This window comes from Cnephaeus nilssonii, assembly GCF_951640355.1.
Source record: "Cnephaeus nilssonii genome assembly, chromosome: 7".
Lineage (NCBI taxonomy): Eukaryota > Metazoa > Chordata > Mammalia > Chiroptera > Vespertilionidae > Cnephaeus > Cnephaeus nilssonii.
Genome location: NC_137078.1, coordinates 20,338,129 through 20,362,995, shown reverse-complemented (window position 1 = coordinate 20,362,995; position 24,867 = coordinate 20,338,129). Strand labels below are relative to the sequence as shown.

Sequence of the window (24,867 nt, the reverse complement as noted above, 5' to 3'; positions counted from 1 at the left end):
CCTGGCTGCGGATGGGCCTCTGGGCCACAGACAGCCTCTGTGGGCACAGAGTGGCCAGGTCCCGCAGAGAGCTACTGGCGCATGGATTTGTGCACAGGAATACTAGTCTACCAATAAACATAGAAGGAATAGCAATATAAATATCAGGTAAAGTAAACTTTATCTGAGCAAAGAAAGTTAACAGAGACAAAGAGAGACATTACATAATGATAAAAAGAGGCATCAACAGGAAAACAGCAATCCCTAGGTATATGCACCAAACAATAGAATCTCAAATGCACAAAGCAAAAACTGATAGAGCTGAAAAGGGAAATAGACAAATTCATAATTATTGTTAGGGATTGCAACAGCCCCTTTCCAGTAAATGATACAATTATTAGATAGAAAATCAGCAAACAGAGTGCAGTTCATGTATATGAGTGCCCATGACTCAGACATGTGTCTCTATAGACTGCTAAAACAAGGTAACCAGAGCTTAACTGCTGTTGTACTTGTAGTGAATTTCGCAGGAAAGCAGGAATTCACATGAGATGCTCAAAACTTGAAAATGAATATGCTTATGGTCAGCATTGAATATGTTTCTTAACCTTGCTGATTAATTCAAGGTATAAAAATCTATATTAAATATCTGAGTTTCCTTGTGAGAGAATGTATGCATTTCTGTAAACAGGGTATTTGTAAAATAGTGAAATTTGAGAGTGTAAAAAAGGTGTTCCTTTTAATTAGATAGTTTCTCTTTAATAACGTCATCAGACCTCACATAATCAAGTAACATGCAAACTTATTCATGCAAGAGAAATTCACTTGAAAATTCTAGAATTTGGGTACAAAACAAAGTAATTCAAGAAACAGTGGAAGCCTCCTGTACTGGTTATTAGTTAAGAGACCTGTATTCTGGTCATTACTCCCCTATAGTTGTGAGACTTTGAGAAAGTCCCTTAACCTCTCTGAGCTTTCATTTTCTCACCTGAAAGATAAAAACGTTGAATCAACTGTCCTCAAATGGATCTTTACAGCTCTAAACTTTTAAAATAATGTGAGTCAATTTCATGCTTGTAAACAGGAAGCATTCTTTAGACTCCCAACTGAAAATGTACCTTCAAAACTATCAACAGAGAACTCTGCTCGTCTGAGTGAATCTGGGAAGATCACAGAACACTGATTTCCTTGTAAAAACAAAGCTAGAGTTCAGGGAGTAAGGCAGTTATGAATCAGGTTTCCCAATGCAACAGACAAAGTAGAATGGTAGGCCAAGAAAGTTCTCATAGTAAAAGAAAATAAGTTCCAGTGCCTTTCAGAGTTGGTTTGTTTGGTGGCTGAAAACCCAAACATGTCCTTATCAAACAGACTTCAGATGGGGGGCCTTTAATAAATGTTCTAGTTTTTAAAAAGAAGGTCAGTCACAGTAACCTCTGAGAAAAACAAATACTCTTAGCTGTGGTATAATGAGTGAGCTTCATTCTCAGTTCTCAGCTACATGTACAGCAAATGGACAGGGACTTCTAGGGATGCAAAGTCCACTGGAAGGAAGATCCTAGTCTCCCTTCACCTTGGTTTCAACGGGGCAACACACATATTTAATTATTTCCAGCATCACCCACCTTTTATCAGGGAGAGGACTTTAGAAGACAGGGTGATATTGGTTCAGAGGCAGTAGGGGTGGCAGGGAAATACGAACAGCACTTGCATGAATGAGGAATGATAGGAATCCCAAGGGCTAGAGATCCTTGCTTCAGGAAACAATCAGCACTCCAGAATCCCTGGACCCCATTTCACTTGAGGAAACATCCCAATGAGGCTGATGGTTAACAAGTCCAAGGTTACACAGTAGATTCCGGCCCAGGTTTGATCCCCTGCTCTTTGTACCTCATCACTCTGTGATTGGCCTAGGAATGAGTTATAATCCCTATCAGTCAAAAGTGTTATGTTTGCCAGTGGCCATGACCACTTTGCTCAGAGAGATTACTCTAATCCTCCTCTCCTCTTACATGATATCTGAAGTTTCCCATGATTTACTCAATGCATTCATCTTTAACTCAAACTTCTGTATATTCAGAATGACAGAATAATGTGCAAGATAATTTAGGTTCCATTAGTACATTATACATGCCTCTATTATAGTACTTATCACATCGTGCTGTAATTTTTTTGTTTATATATCTGTCTCTGCCATTTGACTATGAGTTCCTCCAGGGTTTAGGATATGTCTTACTCATCTTAATATTCTACCTGCTTCCCAGAACCCAAGCAGCTAAACATTTTGAGAATACTAGGTTTTAAATGAATGAGCCGGCTTTATAGTAAGACTCAGTAGACAAGTATGCCTAATATGCACATATTCATTTATTCAATAGATATTTATTAAGTTTTTATTGGGTGCCTAGCACTATGGTAAGCTCTAGGAATCCAAACACCCCCCCCCCTTTAAACCCTGGGAGATAACTGCACATAAAAAGATTAATTCCTAATAGTTATAGACTAGATGTTTTTGTTTCTCCAAAATTCATATCTTAAAATCATAACTGCCAAAGTAATGGTATTAGGAGGTTGGACTTTTGAAAGATGATTAGATCATGAGGGTAGAGCCCCATGAATAGGATTAGTGTCTTTATAAAAGAACTGCCAAAGAGATCCCCAGCTCCTTCTGATATGTAAGGACATAGTGAGAAGACAACTGTCAAAGAAGTGAGCTCTCACTAGCGGGTGCCTGGATCTTGGACTTCCCAGCCTCCAGAACTGTGAAAAATAAGTTTTTGTTGTTCATACCCAATGTATGGTATTTTTGTTATAGCACCCCAAGTGGACTAATACACTAATTAATTATCATGCAATTTACATATGCACAAGGTATTAGGAAAGAATAGAAGGGGTTATTTAATACTAGAGGCCCAGTGCACAAATTTGTGCACAGGTGGGGTCTGGCCAGCCCGCCCCAATCAGGGCTGATTGGGTTAGGCCAGCCAGGGGGAGGGGACACATGAGGTTGGCTCGCCTGCCTCCCCCCCTGCCCCCCCCATCAGGGCCAATCAGGTGTGGAGACAGGCAGTTGGTGGGCCAGCCCCACCACCTCTTCAAACTCCCAGTCGAGTTCCCGGTTGAGGGGACAATTTGCATATTAGCCTTTTATTATATAGGATGGCCTGGTTCAGAGAGGCTCATGTAAGAGTTCCTAGAGAAGAAAACTGCTGAGTTGCATTTTGGAGGATGGATATGAGAGAATTAGTCAAAGTTATGTTGAAAGAAGGCATCAGGAAGAGGCGAAAGTGGGAATAAAGGCATTGGGACATGACATAGTGAGGTGTGGGTGGAAACCTCTGCCAATTTGGTGGTGTTGGAGGAACATCAAGTGTGAGATAAGATGAGGCTGGAAAGAGTAACAAAGCCATAGGGAAGTGGGAAGTTTATTAAAAGCTATGGAATTTGGATGTTATGCTGCAGGTGATATTGATTCAGTAAAGGGACTTAAGCTGGGGAGGGATGTGGTAAGATTAGAACTTCTGATAAAATTCTCCCTGGCCTTGTGAAGAACAGAATTGGGGAATAAGACTGGAATCAGGAAAACCTATTAGAAGACAGTTGCTGTGGCACTGGAAAGAAATAAAGACAATTTGAACTAGGACAGTTGTAGAAGGGATGAAAAGAAGAGGACTGATTTGAGCTTGGTTTGGGAGATGAACCTGGCAAAATTTGATGGTTAATTAGAATTGGGGTGAGAGAGGAGGCAAGGAAGATAAGAGGTTGATGAGGGCATTCTCAGAAGACAGAGAATAGAAAGCCCACGTTTGGGGAAATGCATTGAGTTCATTTTAGACATCTTGAGTTTGAGGTATAACCGACACATTCAGGAGATGTCCAAAAGTAGTTGGATATGTTTGAAGTTTTATGGGGATGAGGAGAAGGCTGGGACTAGAGGTATATAATTTGTGGTCACAAACTGTAAAGTAGTGGTAGAAGCTAATAGTTGGCAAAATCACCAGGATAAGTATGTTGTGTGTAATGGGCAGTGGCTGGCCCAGCTCCCTGGGAAATAGAACATGTAAGGAGCTAGTAAAAAAAAGGGACAATCAGAACATGTTAGGAATGTTGGGAGGACCAGCCCTGCTCACATGTGGCTTCCTCAGGGACAGCTTTTCCCTGACCTCCTGTCTACCCCAAGTCTGGTACTATATTATCCCTTTAATAAGTCCTTTGTGTTTGCCCTTCACAAAAGCTACTATAATTTTAAATTATACCCACTTGTGTTATTATTTAATTTATAGACCTCCTGTTAAAATATGAGTTCCATGAGAGCTGGGATTGGATTTCTTATTCCCTAAGGAATCCCCAGAGCCTTCATTGCTCAAAAAGTATTTGTGAAATTCAAAAAATTGTTTTCCAGCCTTGGTCGGGTGACTCAGTTGGAGCATTGCCCCATACACCAACAGGTTGAGAGCTCCATTCCCAGTCAGGGCACATACTGTTGTTGCAGAATGCACGGGAGAACCATCAACCAGCACTCTGAGGGAGGAAAATTTAACCTTTATTTTGAAGATCTGTTATTCCAGGGGAGTTCCGGATCCAAAGCCTGAACTGAACTCGAGGTGAGGCTCTGATTTATATATCTCCTCCTGTGGCAGGCCCCTGAGGGTCCCTGCAGCTCTGCCCAAGGGTCCCCACAGCTCCACCCAAGTCAATCAGAGTGGGGAAGTAAGACTACAGTTTTAACCAGATATTGAACTAGGTTGCAACCTCCCACCCCCTTTTCCTTTTCACAAACTTCTTTTACATTGGAGGGTATAGTATATTTAACACTTACAATAAATAGGGATGTTTACAGGCAACAAGCTTATGTGCTCCCTTGAGTTTGGTTAAACCTCCAGGGGTCTAAAAAAGAGGATTATTCTGACATTTCAAAGGTGTGTTAACCTAGATGCATAAAACAATGAACAGGGCTGCTTAAGGCAAAAATAAAACTCTTACTAAGGAGGTTATAGTCAACCATGACCTGCCCAGATCACCCAGAGAAGTTACTTTTGGCCACTGCTGAGCTTCTCTGATTTATCACATAGTCCTCTTTTTGTTCATACAGTCAACAGCAGATTACATACACAATGGTGGTCCCATAGGATTAAAATGGAGCTGAAAAATTCCTATCACATAGTAATGTCATGGCCATGGTAAAGTCACACCGTAATGCAGTATACAAGTTGCCTACAGTATTCAGTATAGTAACACGCAGTACAGGTTTGGATCTTAGGAGATGCAAAGGAATGGAATTCATCAGCCCAAAATATGTCTATTTGGTGTAAAGATTATTTTGGGCTGGTTAATTAATTAATTAATTAATTTTTTATAAAATATTTTTATTGATTTTTAGAGAGAGAGGAAGGAAGAGGGAGAGATAGAAATATCAATGATGAGAGAGAATCATTGATTGGCTGCCTCCTGAACACCCCCTACTGGGAATTGAGCCAGCAACCTGGGCATGTGCCCTTGACTGGAATTGAATCCAAGACCCTGTAGTCCATAGGCCGACGCTCTATCCACTGAGCTAAACTAGCTAGGGCTGGGCTGGTTAATTTAAAAAAAGAGCAGACATGGGAGAAACTCTGAAAATCAAATAGAAGTTACCCTTTGTAAGAGAAGAGAGGAATTACCTTTTCTCTAGAAACTCTTACCAAAGCAGAAGACAACTTCCAGTTAAATCTGCGTAACAACCTTACCCTTGCTTGCTGTGCTTTTCCTGGTAACCTCCCATAACTGACTCCCTCCGCCTCCAGCATCTTTTGTCTTCAGCTGGAGATTTCATTTAAGGTGTTGCTTTAGTCATTTTGGCAAGTTACTCAGCTTTCCTGGGTCTCTCCATGTTTACAGCATATAAATATTATATGTTATAGGTGCTATTAGACTTTTGATTTTTTCTCCTGTTAACCTGTGTTTTATTTCAAGGATAACTTAACCAAGAACCCAGAAGGGAAAATTATTTTTTGTCCCTTACAGAGAAATAGGCTATGCTATAAAGCCTCGGTGTGTAGTAGGCTACACCATCTAGATTTGCGTAAGTGCACTCTGATGTTTGCACAACAATGAAATTGCCTAACGGCACATTTTTCAGAATGTATCCCATTGTTAAGCAGTGCACGACTGTTTATATTACATGTTACATCATTTATTAAAATGGTAAAAATTTAATTTCAATGTTAAATGTCGAACTTCTTACTAATAAATTGAAATAATTTTATCAATATTTATGAAAGGCCTCATCTGTGGGCACTGAGGCTAATGCAGGAAAAAAAGTCCAGATGTTATAAGGTCAGTCTCCAGGTTTGAAGAGACACATTTCAGAGATTTGGGTCTTTTCCTCTCTTTTCCTACTTGTGCCTCAAATCCTTACCCATCTGCAGACTTATACTTGAGATGTTTGCATAAAGGAGTAAAATCCCTACATCTACAGGAATATTTACCATGATAATGTCTGGGAGACATAGCACAGCAATTCATATGTGCACCAAGTTTCAAAACATCTTACAGAGAATTTTCTGATGCGAGAGGAAGAGAATTTAAGGGGTAAGCAGAGAGTGGATAAATGCAAAGGCAGCCTGAGGGTGTGCTGAGCAAACATGGTTTCTTTAGGGTCAGACACCTCTGTTAGAGTGAAGATTGCAGCTCCGCCTCTTAAGTTTCTGAATGCTCTATTTTAGCAGCCTGGGCTTCAAGTTCCTCATCTGAAAATGAGGATCATAATTGTTATAAAATAGTAAGAAACTAGGAAAATTCCAGGACTAGCAAAATAGGGAAACTGAGACAGTTAAACAGCATTTTGTAGTCACCTAGTAAATCCTATCTTCCCTAAACCAAGGGCACTTAAGAGTAAATGGTTTGCACTTTTCCTCCCCAACCAGAGGGTAAATAGCTAAACACTCAGGGAGACAGATAACAGAAATTCAATTAGGTGCCATTTGCCAACCACACCCAAGGACAGATAAATTAAGAAAATAAATCTCATTTTGGTACATCGGCATAAAGATGATGAATATTCTATTTTTCACCCCTAAGATCTGCCCTAAACACCCAATCTTTAAAACCCCTGAAAATGAAGGTCCCAGTGTGTTCTCTCACTCTTTCTCCTGGGAGTACTCCCATCCCATTCCCTTCCTTCTGTCCTTCCCCCACAGGCATGCATCCCCAGCCTCTAAGGGACCCCGTAAGACTTGCAACCAGGGGAGAAATGGACAGCAGTAGCTGGTCCCGGACTAACCCCCTGGACCTGTCTCCAAGGGCCCCTATTCTCTGACTTCCCAGTGAGGGAAGGCAGCCCAGCCTAGGCGCTCCTATTGCTTCTATGCCCTTCCTTGTTTCACTGTCCTAAGTACATTTTTGCTGTGGTCAATAAATTCTTGCTTGCTTTTCTACACTTTGTCTCTTGATTGAAATATTTCCCTCAAGAAGTCAGGAACTCAGGGTTCCTTGTCTCGCCGATAACAATAATAGTACTTAATTCATAGTCATGATTAGAGGGTAAATGAGTTGATGTGAGTGTAAAATACTTGGAACAATGCCTGTCATGTATTAAGTACCGCAAAGTTATTAGATGCTGTGGTTGAGAGGGTTAACTTGAAATGCAGGCAGATAGGACAGGGTCCAGGGGAAAACAAAGGCAGGTGGAACATAGGCAGGGGCACACATGGCGGTTTGAGCAGCCTAACCACAGGAACCAACCACGCAGAAATAATAAAATGTTTCTGGACCCAAAGCGGGAGGTGGGAGAAACCGAGAGAGGGCCTGCAGTAAACAAGATGTACAAACACATAGAAACAGAAAAAAATCCAGCATAGGAACATAATAACAGCACAGAGAAACAGGGAAAGTTTAGGTCCGCTGCTAGGCAAAAACAATTGAGGGGATCAATCAGGTGATGACACAGATAGACATAGAACAGGCTTGTAGCAAATATATACCCCTGGACCACAAGGCTTTTTAATGGGCAGCCCCGTATTGGGTCCCCCTCCCTTGCGGGGAGCCTGAATCTGCTTGTAATACATATTCCACACTTTGCTTAAATCTTCTGGTCCGCAGAGCTCATTCTTTGGCATCGCGAGACACGACCCCAGGAAAACATCTCGTCTCACTGTTCCGGTCATCATTGTTATTTGCAATTTTAACCTAGGCCATGGAATTGTGTACTGTTTTATGTCACCCATTTCCCAGATCACCTCTCTTTTGGGAATGTTTACAGTGCAGACCCTTTATTGCTAGTTCAGATTTGCTCTACGCCCATATGCAGTGTCTAAGATTTGGGATCCTATGACTGACTCTTGGATGGTGGCTTTGTTTGGTTTTGTCCTACATGTACAGCCTGAAGTTCCTTTTTAAAAAATATATATTTTTATTGATTTCAGAGAGGAAGAGAGAGATAGAAACACCAATAATGAGAGAGAATCATTGATTGGCTGCCTTCTGCACATCCCCTACTGGGGATTGAGCCTGCAACCCTAGTATGTGCCCTTGACTGGAATCAAACCTGGGACCCTTCAGTCTGCAGATTGACACTCTATCCACTGAGCCAAACCAGCTAGGGCATGCCTGAAGTTCTTTCTCCCAGTACTTGTAAACCCTGGTTAAATTATTGTACAGCACCAACTACATACTTAAACAACTACGTTGAGAGCATTTATTTTAGGGATTTGCTCAGAACCCTCTTAGTGAGTTGCTCAGGGAAACAAGCTGGTGATGACACAAGGTTTCACACTTTCAGCTCTCTCTCAGGTCCCTTCCATCCAGCTCGAGGCAGGATTCAGTTCTTCAAACTGCCTAGCCTGAGCATATTCTCATTCTCCCCAAGGAAATGTCTAAACTCAGGTATGATGGGGTCATGGCCACACACTTTGGTTTATTTATGTTTCTTTAGCCACAGATGACTTGCTATGCTTCTGTCCTCCCGGGGTATTGAAAAACCTATGCAAATAAAAGTGTCTGGGACAGCCTTGGGTAACCCTTGGTTCTCCAGGGAATAGATACAAAATTAAAAAACAAAAACAAAAAAACCCTTGGAACTGCTTTCTGGAGGTCCAACTGTTGTTTCAGATTTCATGGGGCCTCAAAGACCTCAGGAGCAAGATTACAAAACCTTTTCCCTTTTTACTTACCTCCCTCCATGTCCTAAACATGCCCACAATCTCTCCCTCCTGGTTTACCAACCTGCTCCTCATTCTCTCAGAAGATATTGTTGCAACTTCCTTGTTCTGCTCAAATGAAAAGGAAAGAAGAGAGAATGCAACCATGACAGGATTTCATCAGTTTAGTGGTACTTCTCAATAAGGTCACTTAACCACGCCCCGTCCCAGCCTGGTAGGGCAAAGTGCAGCTCTTGAATTGATCCTTGCCTGTATGCAAATCTGCACACTACCTGTTATCTAACCGGGGCATCTGAAAATAAACAATAATCCTGTCACAAAGTTTTTCAGGAGGGAACTTATGAGGGAAGCAAAATTCAATCTTGTTGGAACTCTCAACCGGAGGGGTGTGTTTTACAGCTCCCCCGCCTGCTGCAGGATTTCAGCTCTTACCCAACACAAGGACACCAGACGAAAGCCACTTCAGACGTTCAGTTTCCCGGCCAGAGTGAGCCATGACGAGGACTTCTACATGCGTATACCACTTCCTTGTTTTGAGCTGGTATATTTTCCTCAATTATCACATCTCACAAAAAGGAAGGAATAAGCAGATGTCCAAAATCTTTCTAAATGGTGGACAGTGGAAGTACTTGACACTCCTTAATCTGGTAAGTCTGTATGACCATTTCAGGGAGCAATCTACAGTATTTATCTATAGTAAAGTGTATCACCTTTAAATTTTATTAAGTACAAAATCCCATTATTTCTCTTCCTTCTTCATTGCTTTTGAGTTCTGGCTTTCTCTTTTACCTAACAGTTTGCTATGAGACACTCAATTTAGAAGTCACCCAGAGCTACATTTTGTGTTTTTGTGCTGGCTAATTGTTAAATGCTTTTTTGAAAAGACTTCTCTTGGGGTTCTTTTCAATTGATCCCAAATAGAGGGCTAGATTGACTACAAATGCAGGAGGGATTTTGAACTTTATTTGGGGAAGTCTGTGAGGAAGACAGAATGGCATATGTTGCACAGGAAGTGGAATTTTCAATGGAGGAAAATGCCATTTTACAGTACATACAGACTAACAGATTTATCTGAGAAAAGCAAACACATTTTGCCATGTTCAGATCCCACTTCAATTTTTTATAGGCTCAAGGCTCTATCTTAAAGGATAAAATCACCCAACCAAATAACAAATACAGATTTTCAACTATTTACAAACCAATCATATGACTTGATCCCTTCTTGTCCTTCTAGCCCTGCTGACCTCATTCTGATGAATGAAGTGTGAATGAACGGGAGAAAAACAGACTTTTAAAAAATATTTTGGGAACATGTGAACATATTTTTATAGTTAAAAGCTAAAATTGGCACATCCTTTGGGGATGCTAATTAATATTTGATATTTTTAACTAAAATATAGAGTGCCAATGTCAACATCTGATTTCAGAAACTGGACAAAACATGCCAATTCTTTGGAATCATACTCCTAAGCAGAGGTTACGCATGGTCAAAAACAGTGGCACTCTGAAATGCTGAGGATTGGAAATTCAGAAAGTTCAAATCAAACAAGCCTGGAGGTTTTGCTTCTCCTTCTCTGGTCAATTGCTGGCCTTTGATTTTGGCCTGAAAAATCTGAGGCCTGAACACAGCTTCAGTGTTCTTGAAAACATTAAGGTGACAGTTTATTTCAATCCTAGAAAACAACAACAAAAGAAATGCTTTTGTGGAGCTAAAATAATACAGTAAAAATCTCAGCTTTGTGTTTTTAATAAACTAGAGGCCCAGTGCATAAAATTATCTGCACCCTCTCCAATCTGGGACCTCTCACGGGATGTCCAACATCACTCTCACAATCTGGGACAACTGGCTCCTAACCACTCACCTGCCTGCCTGCCTGATCGCCCCTAACCACTCTGCCTGCCTGCCTGATTGCCCCTAACTTAAGGTGACCAGATCATCCCGCTTTTGGTGGGACAAAACCGATATTTAACAATTTGTCCCGAGTCCCACGGCGTTTTAAAAAATCTTTCCAAAAAAGGGACTTTTTAAAAATGCCATGGGACGCGGGACAAATTGTTAAAAATTGGTTTTGTCCCACCAAAAGTGGGATGATCTGGTCACCTTACCCTAACTGCCTCTGTCTGCCTTCCTGATCGCCCCTAACTGCCCTCCCCTGCTGGCCTGATCACCCCTAACTGCCTCTGCCTTGGCCCCCACCACCATGGCTTTGTCCCGAAGGAAGTCGGACATCTGGAAGATGGCCGGTAGACCCGGTCTAATTAGCATATTACCCTTTTAGTAGTATAAATAGATTATACAGGATAGAATTGCTTAAATGGGCGCGGGGGGGGGGAGCCTTTTTCAGCAGGAGGAGATGCTCTTGGCAGACAAAAACACATAATCCCTATATCTGGACTGATAGCCAGCCATATGCACTATACTGCCAAACTGGTCATTAAAAAATTGAATCACTTTCTTATACCTTACACCAAATAGCTGTTGCCCTTAAAACCCCTCCTCAGCCCCCACTTTAGGTTCTGCCTTCGAAGTTCACTTAGATTTGGTTCTAATTGGTTGGTTTCTATGCCAGTCAGCATCTCTGGGCCTATCTCCAGGCTTGATCATAGAGGCGGGGCTGATCAGCAGCCTCCCCAGGCTGCTGGTGAGTGGGCTGAACTGCTGACCTCTGGGAGAGAGAGAGAGGCTTGGCTGCTGGCGAGGCCTGGAGAGAGAAGCAGGGTCTGATCACCCTGCTCCTCTCTGGGGCTCACCAGCAGCCATTGCCACTGCTGATCAGCCCCACCTCTCTCTCTCTCCGAGAGGTCAGCAGTTCAGCCTGCTCACCTGCTGTGGTGCAGCCTGGCATTCGGTCGAGCCCTGGTCATTTTGGATGTTACGACCCTGGCTGTTTATATATGTAGATGGTCAACGAAAAGAAAGATGTGTCTGTAGTCAGAATTAAGGGTCTAATCAAATCCAATTTCCAGTGGCCCACCTCATGCTAAGCATGGCTAAGAACAGATTTATCACCTACTCCCACAAACCAGCTCCCTGACTTCTTAATTCTACCTTGGTTACATGCCCCAGAGCCCCCAAAATGGAAAAAAATCCACTTATTTTTTCAGACATGATTTTTTTCCTAGTGTTAATCCCCTTTTTGTTTCCCTAACTAGTTAGCCACTGAATCCTATGTTTTCCATTTCCCTCAGTCTTTCTATCTCTCTCATGATAGGCTCTTATTACCTGGGTGACCAGATCATCTGATTGTCCTCTTGTTATCAATCCATCCATCTACCACTCAGATTCCAAATTAATCTTTCTAAAGTGCTGTTTTTTTTGTTTTGTTTTGTTTTGTTTTTTTTTGGGGGGGGGCAGGGGGTGTTGGTTTTAAACATACTGTAAGCCTGCTTAAGAAGTGTGGTCTGCTACTTAAGAAACTATAGTAGCTCCTTTTGACCTTATGGAACCAATTTCAAATTCCTGATTTAAAAGTTCACTACCACTTCCCCGCCAAATAAATAAAATAAAATAAAATAATAAAAGCTCACTACCCAGCCTTCAGCTCCCCTTCCCCCCCCCCCCCACTCCTCCCCTGCAAGGAAGGCTGCTCTCTTCTCTAGGAATGCCCATGTCTTCTCCAGGGTTGGTCCCCAGGCTTCTTGCTATCATTACTCTACCCATGTTCACACTATCCTTCAGTGAAAGGCCTACCTACCTCTCCTCCACTTTGTTACTTTCATAAGTCACCTGAAATCCCATATTCTCTTTAAAATCTCTACTGACCGACTCCAGTCCCAATTTGTTTTTACTTCTCCTAAGTTTTTACAGCATCTCTCAGTGTCTGCTTATTTATGTTTAGTATTGTTTTCTAATTTCCACCCATATGTGAGTCTTAATATTCCAATCAAATTGTAAGTGGCTCCATAACAGAAATTTTGTCCCCTAGGTCCTTGCCAGTCTTAACAGTCTATGATTCTAAGTAGTATTTGCTACAATGGCTGGCACAGAGTACCTCCATAATAAAAGCTGGGTGACTTGATATGCTGACTGAAATTGACCCTAGCCTTTTCTGTATTCCTGAGCAATTAGTCTCTTCTGACATCTTCTGGCCCTTGAAATGAGCAGAGAGGCTCACCTGTGGCTAGTTTCCTTCTGAGCTCTATTACATGTCATCTTGAAAGTGTGACAATGCAAAGTTTTTCAGTTGGTGAAGATGGGTTGAATGTGTTTCAGAGGATCAATTTAAGGATGGATTTCAAATATGTTATTTAAGGTAAAATCTTGAGCCTTAAAATTTCTAGCTCTTGAGGTTTTGTGGTTGTGTTTCCTAAAGATTAATTAGTGTTAACTAATGATTGATTAGTTAATGGTTGTGCTTATAAAGTTATCGAGGTCTCATAGCTTCCTATAACATTTTAAAGTTTATTTTTTGTAAGCTTGTGGAAATCTGCACCTCATCCTGCTTTCCAGGAAATCTACACCCCTCCCCTCTAAATAGCTTTACTTTCTAGTTGGCTGAATATCAGTTATGCCCACCACCCCCCCCCCTTTTTTTTCAATCCTCACCCGAGGATATTTTTCCATTGATTTTTAGAGAGAGTGGAAGAGAGAGGGAAAAACAGAGAAAAATGTTAATGTGAGAGAAACACATCGATTGGTTGCCTCCAGCTCGCAGGGATACCAGGGCCCGGTCATGGGAGAAGCCTGCAACCGGGTACCTGCCCTTGACCGGAATCAAACCAGGGACCCTTCGGTCCGCAGGCCAACGCTCTATGCATTGAGCCAAACTGGCTAGGGCAGGTATGCCCGGTTTTAAGAGCAAAGTCCACCTTAGTGGAAGTCAGCATTCCGAGTGTTCCTCCTGGAGCTATCCCAGGGGACTCAAAGGAAAGAAACAGGATTGGTGGCAGGCACAGGGGTAAGTTGAGGTGCGAGGGAGTGCCACTGAGAATTGGTCATGGTGACCAGTTCATGCCTAGTGCCTAAGGAGAGTAAAGAAAGGAGAGGGGAGACCTGAGTCTCTGCCTAATGAGGGAGTACAGTGACTCCTGGGAAGAGGCAGCCAATTCTCTCTTGGGAGGGAGAGGCAGTGTTGACTAATGGTTACAAGCAGAGTTTTAGGTCATGAGCTCTCTGGGATGTACTTCAGTTTCACCACCTTCTAGCTCTGTGACCCTGAGCTAGGTATTTCTTTATATCTTCATTTCCAAATCTGTCAAATAGGAATAAAAATAATTCATAATCACAGAGTGACCATGAGGGATAAATAAGATGGCATGTGGGAAGCACTCAGAACGATGTAAGCAGTGGGTGAGGGAGAGAGAAGATGGGAGGGTGGTGGTGAGCTTCTGGTCATCTCATCTTTGAGTTGTGTTGCAAGAGGGAAGGGTGATTTAGTGGAACATGGGTCTCCTCACTGAGCACCATGTTGGGTGGGTCATGTTTCTAGGCAAGGGTCACTCCTCATTGTTCAATACCTCCCTCTGCAGGCTGCAGGCTCCGGCTCCCCAGGGAGCCACTGCTTTCCCTGCTGCAGCTGCCCAGGTGGAGGCCCTCAGCACTGGGACAGTCCTGGAGGTTGAGTTTGCAGGCTCAAGCAGGCAGCGATGACTGGTGCTAAATGGGGAAGTTCCCAAAGCTGGGCGTGGAAACAAAGCCGTGCTGTGCTGTGGACATCCTCAGTGTGCTCATGTCAGCTCTGGCTTCCAGCGCCTCCGTCTTCCACCACTGATGTGCCCCTCCTCGCCATCTACTCCACTTCAACCCATTGACTGTCTCTGACCCCAGGGAAGACAAGTTGAGGAGCTGTAGGATGGAGGGCAATTTTTAGCTATAATTTGGCTTGCAGAGTTTACACAGTTTTCTGGATTTTCCTCTTTTTGAAAATAATAGTCCTTCTGAAACATTGTTAGGGGTGTTGCCACATAACTGGGCTGTCCAGGGAAGATTCTGAGTGGACCCCACCGTTTCTCCCACCCCACTTCAACAGAGACATGACCTTTCCCTCCCTCCCCTCTTCATTAATTTGCCCAAGCCTCAGGCAGCTCTGACCTCATTCTCCTCGAGCTCTCAGATGACTACAGTGACCTCATCACATAGGTGCCCAGGGATAGCAAAGCAGGGCTTGGGGAACAGAGGTCCTTGAGGATGCACCATTGGTCCAGACTCCAAGGCAGCCCACAAACAGTGAGAAGACAAGGATCCATTTATGTTACAGAACTCAGTTCAATACTTGGGGCCAACCTTTAATGTCTGTCATCAGGTTAATGTATTAATTTGTGGAACTCTTAAATTCAACTGTCAAAAATACACTTAACTGTGTATTTTACAAAAATACTTAAGGCCGCTGTTTTTAGCTCTGAGGAAGCTGCAAAGGATGAGGGCTGATAGAAGGGAATAGTCACTACTAACATCCAAAAGAAAAGAGATGTAATTAATTGAGCAACCATGACAGCATTTTGGTAGATTCTCTACACACAGTTTAGAGATGAGTGATTGAGGCTTAGCTTCTGGAGTCAGACTGCCTGGGTGTGAATGCTGGCTCTGCCATTTATTTGCTGTGGGATCTTAAGTGAGTTACCTAACTTCTCTGTGCCTTAGTTTCCTTATATGTAGTGGATGTTACTCAGATTCCCCCACCTCTCCAGCATGGAGGTACTCATCCCCCAGCTCTTGGGAGAAGTGTGGGCTGCTGGTGACTCACAGCTGAGCGCCTGTCCCAGAACTGGGCTCAGCTGAAGGAGCTGCCTAGGGACCACATCTCAGGGACCTCCCTGGGGTTGCTGTATCCAATGACTGGTTGACTTGGGGTACAAAGGCTATGCTTCAGGACAATTCTGAAGGGCCACTTCAGCTCCAGGGTTCCTTCAGGGATTAGCTGATTCCATGCCTCTTAGCTTTCCCTGCTGCTCAGTCCTGTTCCCTACTTCCTTCCCTCACTCTCACAGAAGGTCTACGAGCACCCTCAATGAACACTCTGCAGGCTGACCCTGGAGTCTCAGGTTGTATTTCCCAAGGAACCTGACCTACATAATATAAAAGAGTAAACATACAGAAAGGTTCCTCCTCCTCCTCCTCCTCCTCCTCCTCCTCCTCCTCCTCCTCCTCCTCCTCCTCCTTCTCCTCCTCCTCCTCTATTTATTTCTTCTTCTTCCTAATAAAAACATATTAATATAGAGCCTGCTCTGCCCTGGATTATGTCTAACACAATTTCAAGCACCCCATAGGCACTCTGTGAATGTTGGTTGCATGCATAAATGACAAGAGCATGTTTCTAACTAGTAAGAGCCATTTTCTAGGGACTGGCCTGTAAGACAGTCTACCCTATAGCCATCCTACTACTGAGGACCATGGTTATCAGCTATGCAACTCTGGCCAAGCATTCTTATAATTCTTCTTTCCAACCTGTCCCTCAGTGTTCTTGGTTTCTTCTCTCTTTCCCCCCCCCCCATCATTCCAGTTTGTATTCTTCCCTTATGTTCTTTTCCTTATTCTTTATTTCAAATTCTTACTTACTAGTACACTAAATGCATTAATGATTATTGAAATAGTATATGCATATAATACAAATATATCTATACTTGACAAAGGCGTCCTCTACCTGCTCCTCATGCCACCACCCTAACCACTACACTACAATTAGTCCCCATTTGCTTTTATTGTTAAATAGTCTCTCATTGCAAGTATTGCATCATTTGCAAAGCGAGACCTAAGAAAGTCCCAACCTGTCCAAGTCAGGCACGGAGTGCTGAGCTGGGCATTGGATTACTTGACTCATCTAATAAGAGTTGTAATGTCTTGCTCAGGAAACTTGTGGAATCTCCCTCTCTGGAATTATTTTTTACATACAAAAATTCTCATTTCCTGCAATGGTTTAATTCTGGCTTAAAGCAAAGCCATAAACTTGATGACTTAGAGAGACTAAGTTTCTGTGATTTCAAGATTTTTGTGAATTTTTTGAAGACACATGAATATAAAAATTAAATATCCTCTAGCTATGGTTTCTTTCTTAAACTGCACTAGTTATAAAAATGTATATTCAGCTCTCCCAGGGACTAAGTTTGTCAGCAAGCAACAAAAATGGAAGACATCTACCCAACTAGGACCAGCAGCATTTCAGAAAAAGGCACAAAAGAACAAACAGAATTCGAGAAGGACTGGTAGAAAAGATAAATCAGAGAGCAGCTCTGAAGTGGGTCTTGATCAAGAGGATACCATTAGCTCTGCTTTCCTGGGAAGTCAAAATAGTTGAAAAATGTAAATGACAGTAATGTTGTTAAGACAAGGCCAGTTGTTGCTATCTTATTTTAAGGCTGCTGTGTTATTCTGCTTGGGCTACCATAATAGAGCACCACAGACTGGGTGCCTTAAACAACAGAAATTTATTTCTCTCAGTTCTAGAGGCTAAAAGTCCAAGATCAAGGTGCTGGCAGGGCTGGTTTCTCCTGAGACTTTTCTCCTTGACTTGCAGATGGCCACCTTCTTCCTATGCTTTCACATGGTCTTCCCTCTAGGTGTCTGTGCCCTGATCTCCTCTTATGAAGGCACCAGTCATAACTTAATTACCTATTTAAAGACCCTATATCCAAATGTAGACCCATTCTGAGCACTGGGAGTTATAACTTCAACATATCACTTTTATGTCAGGGAACACAGTTCACCCCATAACAGCTACCATTTTCTCCCTTGACTATTCTTTCCATGCATGTTTTGTAAAACCTTCCATTGTACTCTCCTTAGAGACAGAGCAGGCCATTGTGCTCTTCAGTGAGCTGATCTAAACCTGTCCTTGAGGCCCCCAGAAGCCTCCTCACTGAGTGAGGCCATGGTGCCTCCCTCTCCTTGCCCTCCAGCTCTGCTGTGTGGTTCCTCTGTGCCCCAGTTCTTGCCTATTTACTTCTCTTGGCTACACCCTAGCTCCTCCCTTCTGAGCTCCTGTGTGAGGGCTCCATAATATTCCTTGTTGATACAGATGATGGCACATCAATGCAGATTAAAATCACTGGGGAAGTTGGTATCTTTACACTGTAGCATATGCCTGTGAAATAATATGTGAGCTGAGGGTGGAGGGGGAGGAGTGATTGGCATGTTTATGGTGTGGAGCCAATTTTTATTGATGAAGGAGAAGCCGTGGAAGTTCTGAGTAATGTGTTCTTTTCCCCAATTCAATTTCCACATTCTGCAACTGGGGAAGGAAAGAAAGTCAGGAGGAACTTGACTCATGATGATCCGGGGAGGCTCTCGCTAAGGAAAGTGGTCACGTGGACTTCACATGCTGGGTGGAGGCAGCCTCTCCCCAAAGAGGGAAAACTGGCAGGCACTCAGTGCTCAGTACATGATTAATTGCTGTGTTGATAGAACAGTGCATGCCTTCTCACCCAGAGCCCAGGCCCCAGGCCTGCCTTTCCTAACTAAAGCAGCTGCCTGCTGTGGCCTAAATAGCTCCGGTGGGGGTGGGAGTAGGGTGGAGGAGTGACTTTTTCTCACATCCATGTGCAAAAGACTGCACTTCAAATTCTATAGCCCTAGGGGCCAAATGTCAAAAGTAAATGACAAGTATTGGGATGGCAACCTCTTCATGGCATTTAAAATTGTTGCCCACTCTTCCCTGGAATGCCTCCTTGTTGCTTGAAGCTTTTTCCTTCTGGGACAAAGGAGAAAAGTTTCTGGTACATTCCTGGTTTTCTACCATGTGATCACTCTTTGCTGTTTTGCTGGCCCCTTACCCCTTCTGTCCCTTAGATGAGGGCATTTCCTTGCATTTACTTCCCACTTAGCTCTTCTCTCTTCTCCTCCCTCTCTCTAGCAATCTCATCCCACAGATAGGGTTCAACTTCCTACATCTCTACAACTCCACCTCTCCTGAGAAGACAGGTCTGATTTTCCAAGTGGAAGCTCCTCTAGGCAAGTGGTTCTCAATCTTAGCTGCCCTGAGTAGAACCACTTGGGAGAATTTTTTTTAAATCCTGAAGCCTAGGCTACACCCCCAGACCCATTAAATTAGAATCTCTGGGTCAGAAGAAATCAGGCATCACTACTTTTTTTTTTTAAATTGTTTAAGGTATTATATATACTGGTACATATATCCCCCCCCTTTTTTCCCCCCATTGACCTTCCCCCAGCCTCCCCACACCCTATCGCATGCCCTCATCCCACCCCCACAGTGTCTTGTGTCCATTGGCCACGCTTATATGCATGCATACAAGTCCTTGGTTGATCTCTTTCCCCGCCCCTCCCTCCCAACACTCCCCAGCCTTCCCACTGTAATTTGACAGTCTGTTCAGTGCTTTACTGCCTCTGTATCTATCTTTTTGTTCATCAGGTTATAATGTTCTTTATTTTCCATAAGTGAGTGAGATCATGTGGTATTTTTCTTTCATTGCCTGGTTTATTTCACTTAACATAATGCTCTCCAGGTCCATCCATGCTGCTGCAAATGGTAAGAATTCCTTCTTTTTTATAGCAGGATAGTATTCCATTGTGTAGATGTACCACAGTTTTCTGATCCAGTCATCTGCTGACGGGCACCTAGGCTGTTTCCAAATCTTAGCTATGGTGAATTGTGCTGCTATGAACATAGGGGTGCATATATCCTTTCTGATTGGTGTTTCTAGTTTCTTGGGATATATTCCTAGAAGTGGGATTACTGGGTCAAATGGGATTTACATTTTTAGTTTTTTGAGGAAACTCCATACTGTTCTCCACAGTGGCTGCAACAGTCTGCATTCCCACCAGCAGTGCACCAGAGTTCCTTTTTCTCCGCATCTTCGCCAGCACTTATCATTTGTTGATTTGTTGATGATTGCCATTCTGACAGGTGTGAGATGGTACCGCATTGTTGTTTTGATTTGCATCTCTCGGATAATTAGTGACTTTGAGCATGTTTTCATATGTCTCTTGGCCTTCCTTCTGTCTTCTTTCGAAAAGATTCTATTTAGGTCCGTTGCCCATTTTTTTATTTGATCATTTATCTTCCTTTTATTAAGTTGTATAAGTTCCCTGTAGATGTTGGAGATAAACCTTTATCAGTGTTAACATTTGCAAACATGTTCTTCTATACAGTGGGCTTTCTTGTTGTTTTGTTGATGGTTTCTTTTGCTATGCAAAAGCTTTTTATTTTGATGTAGTCCCATTTGCTTATTTTCTCTTTAGCTTCCATTGCCCTAGGAGCGGTATCGATAAAGAAATTGCTTCGGCATATGTCTAAGATTTCTCTGCCTGTGGATTCCTCTAGTATTTTTATGGTTTCCCGTGTTATGTTTAAGTCCTGTATCCATTTTGAGTTTATTTTTGTGTATAGTGTAAGTTGGTGATCTAGTTTCATTTTTTTTGCATGTATCTGTCCAATTTTCCCAACACCATTTATTGAAAAGACTGTCTTGACTCCATTGTATGTTCATGCCTCCTTTGTCAAATATTAATTGAGCATAGTGGTTTGGGTAGATATCTGGGTTCTCTATTCTACTCCATTGGTCTATATGTTTGTTCTTGTGCCAGTACAAGCAGGCTGTTTTGAGAACAGTGGCCTTGTAATACAGCTTGAAATCTGGTATTGAGATCCCACCTACTTTGTTCTTCTTTCTCAGGATTGCTGTGGCTATTCGGGGTCTTTTTTTATTCCAGATGAATTTTTGGAGAGTTCTTTCTAGGTCTGTGAAATATGCTGTTGGTATTTTAATGGGGAGTGCATTGACTCTATACATTGCTTTGGGTAGTATGGACATTTTAATAATGTTGATACTATCAATCCATGAACATGGTATGTTCTTCCATCTGTTTACGTCTTCCTCTATCTCTTTTTTCAGTGTCCTATAGTTTTCCGCGTATAGGTCTTTTACCTGCTTAGTTAAGTTTATTCCTAGGTATCTTAATTTTTTTGGTGCGATGGTAAATGGGATTGCTTTTTTAGTCTCTCTTTCTGTAAGTTCACTATTGGTGTATAGAAATGCCATGGACTTCTTGGCATTAATTTTGTATCCTGCTACATTGACGAATTCATTTATTAAGTCTAATAGTTTTTTGATGGAGTCTTTTGGGTTTTTTATGTCATCTGCAAATAAGGACATCTTTACTTCTTCTTTTCCAATTTGGATGCTTTTTATTTCTTCTTCTTGTCTAATTTCAATGGCTAATACTTTCAGTACCATGTCGAACAGAAGTGGTGAGAGTGGGCATCCCTGTCTTGTTCCTGTTCTTAGGGGAAATGGTTTTAGTTTTTGCCCATTAAGTATGATGTTGGCTGTGGGTTTGTCATATACGGCTTTTATTATGTTGAGGTATGATCCTTCTATTCCCACCTTGCTGAGAGTTTTTAATCAAGAAAGGGTGTTGGATTTTGTCAAATGCTTTTTCTGCATCAATTGATATGACTATGTGATTTTTATCTTTCAATTTGTCTATGTGATGTATCACATTTATTGATTTGCAGATATTGTACCATCCTTGCATCCCTGGGATAAATCCTACTTGGTCATGGTGTATGATCTTTCTGATGTACTGCTGGATCCAATTTGCTAGAATTTTATTGAGGATTTTGGCATTATGTTCATGAGGGATATTGGTCTGTAATTCTCTTTCATTGTGTTGTCTTTATCTGGTTTTGGTGGCATCACTATTTTTAAAAATATATATTTTATTGATTTTTTTACAGAGAGGAAGGGAGAGAGATAGAGAGTTAGAAACATAGATGAGAGAGAAACATCGATTCAGCTGCCTCCTGCACACCCGCTACTGGGGATGTGCCCGCAACCAAGGTACATGCCCTGGACCAGAATCGAACCTGGGACCTTTCAGTCCACAGGCTGATGCTCTATCCACTGAGCCAAACCGGTTAGGGAATCACTATTTTTTAAAATATATTTTTATTGATGTCAGAGAGGAAGGGAGAGAGAAAGAGAGAGAGAGAGAGAGAGAGAGAGCAACATCAATGATGAGAGAGAATTAATGATTGGCTGCCTCGTACATGCCCCACACTGGGAATGGAACCTGCAACCCCGGGCATATGTTTTGACTGGGAATCAAACTATGACCTCCTGGTTCATAAATCGACGCTCAACCACTGAACCATGCTGGCCGGGCAGTATTTTTTAAAGTAATTTTTAATGCTCTCACCTATGGATAATTGGCTTTCTTCTGACCTCCTGCAGTTCTTTATCTGAACTGTTCTTAGAAATCTAATACTTTTTTAAACAAAGTCTGGCTCAAGTACCAGACTCTGAGTCTTAAATCCTGGCCTTGACACTTACCAGCTATGAGACTTTAGGGAAGTTTGTTCATCTCTCTATGCCTCAGTTTCCTCATCTGTAAAATAGGTCAAGAGCAGGAATAATAATAGGACTTACCTCATAAGGTTGTTAATTAGAAATTAAAAGCCTAGATCTGTACCTGATATATAACAAGACATCATTAAAAACCAGCTATTATAGCTTTAAGTAGTCACTAGGATTTTTAAGTGATACAGTTATGTCTGATCCAGTGGTTCTAGAACTTTAGCATATATAGGGACCTACCTGAGAGTAGCCCTGACCTAGTTCACCTCTGGATCCTCTCCCGTCCACACCTTTAACCTAAGGACTGTCAGGAGGCCAACCCTGCTAGAGCTTTCCTAGAGTTCAGACCCAGAGGTCATTCCCCAATAGCCCACTTGATCCATCAAGTTCCCAGGTTCCAGAACTTGCCTGACACACTCAGAGCAGAGTCCTGACCCTTTCATACCAATCCAGAGCTTTCAAGGAATACGATGGATTCTGATGCAAGCATAATTCAAAAACAACCCCAACTCTGTATGAGAAGTCACAGGTTTGTACAAAAAATCAAGAGTGGGCAAAGTTTGCCTTTATGTGATTTTACTTCCTTCGAAAAGGCCCTCTTCTCTTTTAGCTGACCTTAAGGATTTCTCAGGAGTTAGTGACTGACCAGAGTCCATGGCTTGCTATATCTCTGTAGACTTAAATCACTTTCTCAGATTTTCTCTATAAGGCCTTCAGGCATTAACCCCACCCCTCCTTTTTTTGTTTTGTTTTTTGTTAATCCTCACCTGAGGACATTTTTTTCCATTAATTTTAGAGAGAGAGGAAGGGAGGGAGGAAGAAGGAGAGAGAAAGAGAGAGAAAGAGAAACATCGATGTGAGAGAGACACATCAATGCTGCATGCGCTCTGATTGGGTCTGGGGAACAAAACTGCAATGCAGGTACATGTTTGTCCGGGAATCAAACCTGTGACCCTCTGATGTGCAGGACAATGCTCTAACCATTGAGCAACATGGGTCAGGGCTCAGGTACCACCTTTTAATGAAGGAAGAATACTGTCTTCTCCCTCAAATAAGCTAGATGCATTTTGTGTGTTTCCTCCAGGAGAGAAAAGAGCTCCTTTATGGTGCTCTTGACCCTGATTCTGGCTTCTCTAATTAGATTGCAGCACTAGGCATTTTTCTTAATTTTTCTTCCTAGGAAGAACATGTCCACCATCATTGTATCTGGCTCTCAGCCCTTGTGCTGTTTACTTATTTTTTCCCACCTCTGTGCAGCCAAGGTATCTAGCTCATTGCATTCTCCTTTTAAGCTGACTCTTTTTTTGGTTTCCATTTTTGCTCAAGTCCATTACACTAAATACTGTACACATTATTATCCCCTAAACAATTTTACTCAATCAGTTTTAGTGAGCAAGGTCAGGGCCCAGTGAGCTGGAAGAGCAGCCCTTGAATTGGCTTTCAACCAAAACAGCCAACATCACCCTTCTTTCTCAAGTCCACATTGCTCCCAGAGGGATTGAGCTTTACGTCGGCGAATAATGTATTAATTAAAGCAAATGAAAACACCCTCATTTGTTGTAATGAATTTAGCTCTTGCAGGCCATTTTCTACGGGGTCGCTTGCCTGGAAGATGTGCTGAAGAGAATGAAAGGGAAAAAAGACATTAAGTTCATAACTGCCTTCAGAGACCTGCTTTTCACCACACTGGCTTTTCCTATATCCACAGTGAGTTCCAAAGATGTATATGCAATGTAATACACATGTGCATATGGACGAACGCGTCTCCTGGGTGGCAAGGCTGTTTCAAGTCCATTATTTTAGACCAGAGCAACTGCATTTGCATAAATGTCCTGAGATCTGCATCAGGAGCACAATACTGACAGAATTCTCATTAGCTTTTGTGTCTTTGTGAATGTTTGATGCAAGATTTTTTTGCTGTCCTAATAGGGACGTCTAAAGGGCCTTTCTTAATCAAAACTCAACTGAGATAACCTTGGTTCCAGCAGGGTGATGGGAATGAAGAGTGCTAGGGAGAAAGATAACTAATTTTCCCTTTTATACATCTTGTTTCACTTGCTACCATAAGCATGTGTTACTTCTGCAAGTAGAAACCATACAAAAGAGAGATGGGAAATTTCAAAGTTGGCACACGAAAACGGCAATTGAAGCGAGAGACAATCTGTCTGGTGTGGGGCACAAAATGGGTGCCTCATTCATTTTGTTGTATGAATGGACATTGGAAAGAAGCAAGACATATGCAAGGGAGAGTAAGCTTGTTTGCTGACACAGTTCACACTTCTATGACACTGCTTATGTTTTCATTCATTAGTTAGAATGGAACAAACAGATCAAGCCCGCCAGCTGCCCAGCAGGACCTATAATTAGACATGACTACCTCCTTCCACTTGTCATTGTCCTGCTTCCTAAAGTATTGAGACTTCAAACTTAAATGCAAAATGAAACTCTCCAAACTCCGAGTTCTCAGATTACAGAGCAAGTACTGGTATTCCAGTTTCACTTTGCA

General features: G+C 42.3%; 1 protein-coding gene across 1 annotated transcript in view; it reads left to right on the top strand.

Moving 5' to 3' along the window:
- Positions 1 to 4,458: 4,458 nt before the first annotated feature.
- ADTRP (androgen dependent TFPI regulating protein) overlaps positions 4,459 to 24,867 on the top strand; it is a 70,468-nt gene continuing 50,059 nt past the window's right edge. The window contains exons 1-3 of the mRNA XM_079776488.1: positions 4,459 to 4,580; positions 9,513 to 9,760; positions 23,934 to 24,068. Of these exons, the coding sequence (XP_079632614.1) occupies positions 9,608 to 9,760; positions 23,934 to 24,068 (288 nt within the window). The 5' untranslated portion in view covers positions 4,459 to 4,580; positions 9,513 to 9,607. The remainder of the gene's footprint in view (positions 4,581 to 9,512; positions 9,761 to 23,933; positions 24,069 to 24,867) is intronic.